Source organism: Crotalus tigris, unplaced genomic scaffold, assembly GCF_016545835.1.
Source record: "Crotalus tigris isolate CLP2741 ecotype Arizona unplaced genomic scaffold, ASM1654583v1 scf7180000019099.140709, whole genome shotgun sequence".
NCBI lineage: Eukaryota > Metazoa > Chordata > Lepidosauria > Squamata > Viperidae > Crotalus > Crotalus tigris.
Genome location: NW_024097374.1, coordinates 130320 through 140709, shown reverse-complemented (window position 1 = coordinate 140709; position 10390 = coordinate 130320). Strand labels below are relative to the sequence as shown.

The window sequence follows — 10390 nt, the reverse complement described above, 5'->3', positions numbered from 1 at the left end:
AAGACACAGTTGCAGATCAATGGTGAAAAGCTGGGAGAGGTTAATATCAAGAGAGGAATATTTCAAGGAGATTCATGATCACCATTACTATTTGTTATTGCACTGTTTCCTCTGTCAACAATACTGAATAACTCAGGACATGGTTATCAAACATCAAAAACATCTGCTAGACTATCCCACCTCATTTACATGGATGATATGAAGCTGTATGGAAAAACATCATCTGAAATAGAATCGCTGCTCAACACTGTCCGTATATATAGCCAAGATATTGTAATGGAGTTTGCTTGGACAAATGTGCCACACTTACTATCAAACAAGGAAAAATAATGAAAACTGAAGGAATCAAGATGCCCCACGAAAATAACATTAAGAGTCTGGATGAGGAAGAGTACTACAAATACTTGGGTATCCTTCAAGCTGACAATATCAAGCACACTGAAGTCAAGAAAAAGATTAGAGGTGAATACATCAAGAGAGTGAAGAAGATCTTAAAGTCCAAACTCAATGGAGTAAATACCATAAAGGCCAATAACACCTGGGCAATCCAGTCATTAGGTACCACAGCTGGAATAGTTGGAATGGACTCAAACAGAAGTAAAAGCCAATGGAGAGGCAGGACGAGCAAAATAATGACAATGAATCATACCCTTCATCCACGCAATGACATTGATAGACTTTATCTACCAAGGCAAATAGGTGGGCGTGGAATGCTACAAGTACATCAGATGGTTGAAGAAGAAAAAATGGCTTTGGAAGAATATCTGAAGAACAATGATGAGGATGCACTGAAATTAGTATATCAGGAAGGCTTACTAACTACTGGAGAGACAAAACTGGCCTACAAGAAAGACCAAATGAAGAACAGAATAGAGGAATAGAAGACAAAGCACTACATGGCCAATATATAAAAAAAGCTGGGAAAGCAGATAATAACAAGACCTCGGCAAAATGGCTAAGAGCAGGAAAATTGAAGAAAGAGGACGAGGGACTAATTCTGGCTGCACAAAGAACCAAGCCTTAAGGACAAATGCATACAAAGTCAAAATTGAGAAGTCCCAGCAAAAGAACAGTAAGGCCGCCTATGCAAAGAAGCTGAAGAACAGTGGACTAACTGGTAAGCTGTTGCAAAGAGATTGCACAAACTGATTACAAGCAGCGGCATGACAAAGTAGCAACATTGGTGCATTGGAAGATCTGCAAAAAATATCATTTGCCTGTAAGCAAAAACTGGTGGGATCATAAAATAGAGAAAGTCATAGAAAATGATAAAATTAAACTGCTCTGGGACTTCAGAATTCAAACAGACAAGCAACTGCAACATAACACCCCAGACTTAACAATTGTCGATAAGAAAGACAAAAAAGTCTGGATAGTGGACGTGGCAGTGCCTGGAGATAGCAGAATAGAAGAGAAAGAACTGGAGAAGATAACAAATACAAAGACCTACAAATAGAAATATAAAGACTGTGGCAAAAGCAAGAAGGGTGTACCAATAGTAATAGGCTCCTTGGGTGCAATCCCAAAACAACTGGAGCAGCACTTGAACAGCATTGGTTGGCATTGACAAATTTGCTATTAGTTAATTGCAAAAGGCGGCCTTATAGGAACTGCTTCCATCCTGCGACGAGATCTGTAATACCATCAAACATCCACATCTGCCTATCCCAGGTCCTGGGTAAGGACTCGATAGGTAGACAAAATGCCAAATACAGTCTGAACATCTGGCTGACTGTGCGATGATCCATAATAATAATAATCCACAGTGAGGCATTACCTTGACGTGGTTGTGGGGCTTGTGTACTCTGAGGAAGATGAGAGCTATGCCAGAGGTTCAACCATACTGGACAGGTCTCATCAGAGGAGTCAGACAAAGAGTGTCTCTCCCATAAAAAATATGATGAGACGTAATTTTCAGAATGCCATATCGACTCGGATGTCACCCGGGTTAACAAGGTCCGTGCTAGAGATTGGAGTTCCTGGATATCTGGTGAAAAATGGGTTACAGGACTCAGGACTGTTGCTCAGGGCCAGCAGCTGCAGAATACGGACGAAAGTGTTACCGTCCGCAGATACACAGTGATGAAAACAAAGAAATAAGTTATACGATCAAGTCCAACAAGAAGAGGATATCTAAAATGAATGCACCAGTTCTGGAAAGAACAACATCCAGAATCAGAAATAACAGAACAGAGACTAGCAGATCAACGCCGATTTATAATACAAAATAAAGTATTCACAGAAACAGAATTGGACGAACTGCAAAGGTTACCCAGGGCAAAGAAATCAAAGCCTTACCAGAAGTAATTCAGAATGTAGAGGCAAACCAGGGGAAGTTGGCAGTGAAGGAATCTAGCAGAGATATACAACTGTTTTCATTTGGAAACCAGGCACCTCTACCTCAGGAAGAACAAAACCCTCTAACTAAAGAACTAAAAGAATTGAAACAAAGAATAACTGAGCATCTAGAACAGCACAAAAACAACAGAATAAGGCTACCTGCATTGAAGCTTGTTCCAAAGAAACAGCTAGCACAAGCATTAAAAGATGCAAATACTGCAATATCAAGTATAAGCCCCAATTCACTGCAAGAAACAAACCAACTAATGTACAGCACAGCTGCAGTTATAACTGAATACCTGGGATGCAAAATCAACAAAGAAGAAAAACAAACAAACAGGGCACCAGAAAAATGGAAGGTTAGACTAGAAAATAAGACCAGCTAGTTAAGATCACATGCAAGCACGCTAGAACAGATGAAAGAAAAGAAGCTGAAGAACAAGAAGACCAAAGAATACCTAAATCAAGAAATACCACTTGAAACAAGGAAGATAAGGAAAGCACTGGAAATAAAAAAATTAAAGCAAACAAATAACAGCTATAGCCAGGAAATCAGTAGATAGAAGCTCGATGCAAAACTATAGGCAGAACCTCCAATTTCAATCCAATCAGAAACGTTTCTACCAATCCATCAAGGGAGAAACTGCAAGGAATCAGTCAGTACCTGACAAGGAAGAACAGTGCAGTTCTGGAAGCAGATATGGGATAACCCAAAGAAATACAACAAGGATGCGGCTTGGTTAAAAGAGGTGGATGCAAATAAAACAGAAGCTGAAATGAAAGAACTAGTAATAACAACAAAAATGTAGAAAAAAGAGCAAGGAAAATCAAAAATTGGTCAGCACCAGGTGAAGATGAACTGCATGGGTTTTGGTTGAAACATCTAACTGTTATACACCCACTCATTGCCAAACAGTTCAACAATATACTACAAGGAAGAGAAATTGAAAAGTGGCTAACAACTGGGAAAACCTACCTAATAATGAAAAATCCAGCAAAAGGGGCAACACCAGGTAACTACAGGCCAATTACCTGCTTACCAACAACTTTCAAATTACTAACTGGTGTGGTAGCTGATGCAGTACAACAGCATCTAGTTGAAAACAATCTCTTTCCACCTGAGCAGAAAGGAAACCGCCCCAATAGCAGAGGAACAAAAGATCAACTCCTAATAGACAAAATGATCTTGGAAAACTGCAAGAGAAGGAAGACCAACCTGAATGTGGCATGGATTGACTACAAAAAGGCATTTGACTCTCTGCCACATGATGGATAATAAAGTGCCTAGAAATAACAGGAGTCAGTAGAAACATCAGAAAATTTGTGCAAAGATCGATGGCACAATGGAAGACACAGTTGCAGATCAATGGTGAGAAGCTGGGAGAGGTTAATATCAAGAGAGGGATATTTCAAGGAGATTCATTATCACCATTACTATATGTTATTGCACTGTTTCCTCTGTCAACAATACTGAATAACTCAGGACATGGTTATCAAACATCAAAAACATCTGCTAGACGATCCCACCTCCTTTACATGGATGATCTGAAGCTGTATGGAAAAACATCATCTGAAATAGAATCGCTGCTCAACACTGTCCGTATATATAGCCAAGATATTGTAATGGAGTTTGGCTTGGACAAATGTGCCACACTTACTATCAAACAAGGAAAAATAGTGAAAACTGAAGGAATCAAGATGCCCCACGAAAATAACATTAAGAGTCTGGATGAGGAAGATTACTACAAATACTTGGGTATCCTTCAAGCTGACAACATCAAGCACACTGAAGTCAAGAAAAAGATTAGAGGTGAATACATCAAGAGAGTGAAGAAGATCTTAAAGTCCAAACTCAATGGAGGAAATACCATAAAGGCAATCAACACCTGGGCAATCCCAATTAGGTACACAGCTGGAATAGTGGACTGGACTCAAGCAGAACTAAAAGCAATGGATAGGCAGACCAGAAAAATAATGACAATGAATCACGCCCTTCATCCACGCAGTGACATTGATAGACTTTATCTACCAAGGCAAATAGGTGGGCGTGGAATGCTACAAGTACATCAGATGGTTGAAGAAGAAAAAATGGCTTTGGAAGAATATCTGAAGAACAATGATGAAGATGCACTGAAATTAGTATATCAGGAAGGCTTACTAACTACTGGAGAGACCAAACTGGCCTACAAGAAAGACCAAATGAAGAACAGAATAGAGGCATGGGAAGACAAAGCACTACATGGCCAATACATGAAAAAAATAGCTGGGAAAGCAGATAATAATAAAACCTGGCAATGGCTAAGAGCAGGAAAATTGAAGAAAGAGACCGAGGGACTAATTCTGGCTGCACAAGACCAAGCCTTAAGGACAAATGCATACAAAGTCAAAATTGAGAAGACAGCAACAGACAGTAAGTGCCGCCTATGCAAAGAAGCTGAAGAAACAGTGGACCACTTGGTAAGCTGTTGCAAGAAGATTGCACAGACTGATTACAAGCAGCGGCATGACAAAGTAGCAACAATGGTGCATTGGAAGATCTGCAAAAAATATCATTTGCCTGTAAGCAAAAACTGGTGGGATCATAAAATAGAGACAGTCATAGAAAATGATAAAATTAAACTGCTCTGGGACTTCAGAATTCAAACAGACAAGCACCTGCAACATAACACCCCAGACTTAACAATTGTCGATAAGAAAGACAAAAAAGTCTGGATAGTGGACGTGGCAGTGCCTGGAGACAGCAGAATAGAAGAGAAAGAACTGGAGAAGATAACAAAATACAAAGACCTACAAATAGAAATAGAAAGACTGTGGCAAAAGCAAGCAAGGGTAGTACCAATAGTCATAGGCTCCTTGGGCGCAATCCCAAAACAACTGGAGCACCACTTGAACACCATTGGCATTGACAAATTTGCTATTAGTCAATTGCAAAAGGCGGCCTTATTAGGAACTGCTTCCATCCTGCGACGATACCTGTAATACCATCAAACATCCACATCTGCCTATCCCAGGTCCTGGGTAAGGACTCGATAGGTAGACAAAATGCCAAATCCAGTCTGAACATCTGGCTGACTGTGCGATGATTGATAATAATAATAATAATGTGGGAAGGGACCTTGGAGGTCATCTAGTCCAACCCCCTGCTCAGGCAGGAACCCTACACCATTTCGGACAAATGGACAAATTTATAGCTCAGGATTGAAATGAGAAGTTCTTAATCACCCAAACTATGTAACATCATCAATGCTTCCATCTAAGACCTGTGGACTTCAACTCCCAAAATTCCTCAGCCAACATGGCACAAGTCTTAAAGTTGCCAAGGTTGAACCCCTCTGACTTGAACCAAAGTAACTGTACTTACAAACATGGTCTGCCTATGTCAGTGTGAGCCATTTATAGCTTTGTGAAGCAAAAACATGAATGGCTCTTTAAAACTGTGCACTGTGTTTAGCTTTAATACGTTTAGTTCTATCTAACGTGCACACATGTTAACACATACAGTGCGGCTATAGTATTGTTATTTATCCTTTTTTTTTCTCTTCTTCACTTCACACCCATTACTGGTGTTCTTACTACTACCGTATTATTCTCTCTGTTGCTTTGCAAGTAGACCGAATGGTTCCGTACCCGGAGACAAATTCTTTATGTGTCTAATCACGTTGGCCCAAATGAAGTACTCAATTCAAATCAATTCAATTCAACGATAGCAGCTTTTCAACCCATTTGATTTCTGGTGTGATTTAATCATTCAGGGCAGCAAAGATGAGTAACCAACGCTTTTGCGTGTCTCTTTGTGTTCTGCTCCTTTCAGATCGCGAGAAGAGTGATAACTTTGCCGAGAAGAGGCCTCTCCTTGCTCTGTGCAAAAGCATCGGATCTTCTGGGTAAGATGATTACATCCAGAGGGCAGGTTTGCTCTATGGCAGTGATGGCGAACCTTTTAGAGACCGAGTGCCCAAACTGCAACCCAAAACCCGCTTATTTATCGCCGGGTGCCAGGTGGGCGTGGCCCACTGGGTGGGCGTGGCTATGGTGGTCATGGCAGACTGGGTGGATGTGGTCACCTCGATGTTGCTCATGGGGAGGGACGCCTGTGGGGGCCAGGCAGGGTTGGGGGAGATCCAAGGGGTCTCTGGCAGGTGGGGCGGTGGGCAGGAGGCTGGTCCTGCAGAGTGAGGTGAGGCAAGGCGAGGCAGGGTGGAGGTGCCATTGTCGCAGGGCAAGGCGAGGCAGGGGCCGGGGCAACTGCTGCCTGACACCATCGGCCCCCCACACAGAGGCCAGCGAGCGCATGAGGGCCGACAGTGTCCGCTAGCAGCCACAGCCTGCCGAACCCTTGACCGGTGCACTTTGGGGCTGTGCAGCCCACCGTGAGCAGTTTAGAGAAGCCGCCTCTGAGCTGGACACCGTCGGACAGCTGAGGAGGCGATGCAGTGCCTGGCAAAAGGAGAGCATGCAAGGCCAGGAAGGATGTGGGGGAGGGAAACCAGCCGTGCTGGGATGCATCTAGCCACGTAAGACCTCGGTGAGTTAGCAGGTGGCTACTTGAAGAGGGACGGTTGCCATCTTGGGAGCATGGCGCACGTGCCCACAGAGAGGGCTCTGAGTGCCGCCTCTGGCACGCGTGCCACAGGTTCGCCACCACTGCTCTATGGCCTTGTTGGCTTGTTATAATAAAGACAGCAAGGAGCCTAGCTGAGCCTTAAAAGACTTAATTGGCTCATTGTGGCAGATCCTGTGTGGGCCAGTTCCTATCTGATGTAGAGTGTGAACCTCTGTCTGCAATGAGTTTGGGACAGAGATCGCTCCCTGTTTTGGTCTCCGAAATAACATCTGCTTTCCTTCACAGTATATATATTTTTTCTGAACAAATGTCACCACCCTCGCCCTTCTAATTCATTTTGGTCTTTTCTACCCATCTCCTATAATTTTTCTGGTTTCCGTAATCGTAGTTGCGGTAAAGAAAGAAAATACTAGGTAGACTTCGACTTACGACCACACTGGAGCCCAAAATTTCAGTTGCGAAATGAGACAGTTGTGAGGTGAATTTGGCCCCATTTTACGATCTTTTTTTTTTTTTGGGCCACAGTTGTTTTAAGGGGAAGCCCTGCCGTCGTTAAGTGAGCAACACGGGTTGTTAAGTGAATCTGGCTTCCCCCTTGACTTTGCTTGTCAGAAAGACACAAACGGCGATCACATTTGTGACACTGCAACCGTCATAAGTAGATGCCAGTTGCCGAGCGCCCAAATTTTGATCACGTGACCACAGGGAGGCTGCCACGGTTGTAAGTGTGAAAAACGAACCTAAGTCTCTTTTTTCAGTGATGTTGTGACTTTGAACTGTTGTAGATTGAGGACTAGCTGTGATTGTTTACATTTCTGCAAGGAAGTAAACTCGGGTTTTATCTCAGGCTCCCTGACCTTATTCGTTTGTAATGAAATTTTTTTTTTAAATTAAAATACTAGTTGGAGTCTGACTAACCAGTGTTTAGGAACAAATATAGTGTGTACCATTTAAAAAAAAAAAACCAAACTGCAGCCCGCGAGCACATGAATCCCTGTTAAAAAAAATCCGCTCTCACGATAATCCAAATTCAGTGCCAAGAAAACCCCAATTTTGTATCTCTTGTCGATGCAGAGTAAACAGACGTACATGAGTCAATCTTATTCGCACAACTGCACATCTGCTTTTCGCAGAATGGAAGCAAAGAGTCATGCCGAACGCTTAAGCCTCATTTTTGATCAGCGAAGAGGTTATTCAGCTCATTAGCTATGCCACTTGGCGATTCTGAAAGTTGTATTGCAACATTATCCTTTAGGATATGTTTACAGCTCACAGGGCTGTTTACACTGGTGATTATATGCTTGTCAGGATGTTTATAATCCTACAGGCAGTGTTTTTGGTCAGAAAAACTTCATGTCTTCCTCGGACTATAACTGACGCTTTGCAGTCTGCCTGTTGTTCATTCTTACTTTCAGCAGCCCATCCTAAGGTAGCCTAAGAAGGACACGGGACTTTTTCCCATGAGTGTGTTTGTCTGGGGGGAACGTATAAAAAGGAATTTCCACCAATCCCTTCTGAATTGGGAGAGAAGTAAAATTCTGCGCCAAGTTTCGCAATTGGTCTTAATTTTCCATGCTTTGTTTTCAGAGTGCTACTTTCTCCAGGAAAAAAAGGTTTAAAGTAAGCAGTTTCTCTTGTCGCCGGGTTGAGATCCACAGATTGACACAAAGAAAAGGGAGGGAAGATAACTAGCCATTGATGCTGTAGTGCAGGGCTTTTCAACCCGTGGTACAGGTACCACCTGTGGTACATTGGCACCTGGCAGGTGGTACGCGACCATCCTAGAAAAGGGGTAGTGGGGGAGGGGAATGAGCTGAACCGCACAGGCAGCACCGCACAAGCCTGAGCGAGAGACGGCTGGAGCTGCAGGGCTGTCAGGGCTCAGCGGAAGCGCCAGGATCAGTGCCGCTTTCCAGCTGATTGGCACTTCTTTGTGGCTGTCAAGGCTCAGTAGAAGCACCAGGATCAGCGCCAGGCTCCAGCTGGAGCTCGGCGCTGATCCTGGTGCTTCTGCTGAGTCCTGAAGAAGCAACGATCAGCTGGAGCTCGGCGCTGATCCTGGCGCTTCTGCTGAGCCCAGAAGAAGCGCCGATCAGCTGGAATGTTGCAGCCTCTCCAGCGTCTTGTGATTTACATTCAGATGCTTGGCGACTGATTCATATTTATGACGGTCACAGTGTCCCAGAGTCATATGAAGTGACCGAAATCTGCTGCAACCACCCAGCGGGGGGGGGGGGAATAAAAACCAAACACCCCCCCACACCACCCCCGCTGCCAATCCTCAACAGAAATGCTCAAACAATAAAAACCTTGGGTAGGTGGAAGAGCACCGCCGGGCAGGCAGGCAGGTGTCTTGCTCGGCTGTGGCTTGGGGGGCACTTTTTTCAGTGCCATTGTAACTTCAAACAGTCACTAAGCCAGTGGTTCTCAACCTTTCTAATGCCGCGACCCCATAATACAGTTCCCCATATTGTGGTGACCCCCAACCACTTATACATCACCGGGTGCCAGGGGCGTGGCCAAAGAAAAGGGGAAAAAAATGGCGGTCAGTTTGGCGACCCCCGTGAAGTGGTCGTTCGACCCCAAATGGGGTCCCGACCCACAGGTTGAGAACCACTGCACTAAGCGAACTGTTGTAAGTCGAGGACTACCTGTACTTTATCACTTTTTTCCTTCTTCTTTTTTGGTCATCAAGTTTTTGACATCTTGCTAGGCGACTGGTGATACTCGGATATTGCCATATCCTAAAAGTGGTACAATGGGTGAAAAGGTTGAAAAGCCCTGCTGTAGTGTATGGTTAATGTGTTGGATCGGGACTGGACAGAACCAGATTTAAGTTCAACCTCAGCCCTGAAAACTCATCAGGGAAATTTGGGAGCAATTACAGGTAGCCCTTTCGGCTTACGACCACAGTTGAGCCCCAGATGTCCATTGCTAAGCAAGACAATTGTTTAAGCGATTCTGCAACATTTCCTGCCACAGTTGTTAAGTGAATCACTGCAGTTGTTAAGTTAGTAACATGGTTGTTAAGTGAATCCGGCTTCCCCATTGACTTTGCTGGTTTGAAGGTCGCCAAAGGGGACCACGTGACCCTAGAACACTGAAACCGTCATAAATATGAGTCAGTTGCCCAGTGTCTGAATTTTGATCATGTGACCACAAGGATGCTGCAACCGTTGTAAGTGTGAAAACTGGTCACACTTCCCTTTTTTCAGCACTGTCGTAAGTTTGAACAGTCACTAAATGAATGGTTGTAGGTTGAGGACCTGCCTGCAGCCTCCTTCTGCCCCCAAAACCCTCACGGGGTTGTTGTTTGGAAATCAAAACGAAGGATCTCTCCGTGTAAGCCACCAATCTGGAATTGCTAAGTTACTAACCCCAACCGGTGGTTAAGTGAATCTGGCTTCTCCATTGAATTTGCTTGTCATAAAGTCGCAAACGGTGGTGGCATGATTTTGGGACACTGCAGCCATCATAAACACGAGT

The 10390-nt window shown here is 43.8% G+C and overlaps 1 protein-coding gene across 1 annotated transcript in view; it reads left to right on the top strand.

Annotated features, from left to right (window-relative positions):
• Positions 1-5620: 5620 nt before the first annotated feature.
• The window catches only part of LOC120315395 (breast carcinoma-amplified sequence 3-like), a 128251-nt gene continuing 123481 nt past the window's right edge, over positions 5621-10390 (top strand). Inside the window, exon 1 of the mRNA XM_039359667.1 lies at positions 5621-6224. Coding sequence (XP_039215601.1) covers positions 6103-6224 — 122 coding nt within the window. The 5' untranslated portion in view covers positions 5621-6102. The remainder of the gene's footprint in view (positions 6225-10390) is intronic.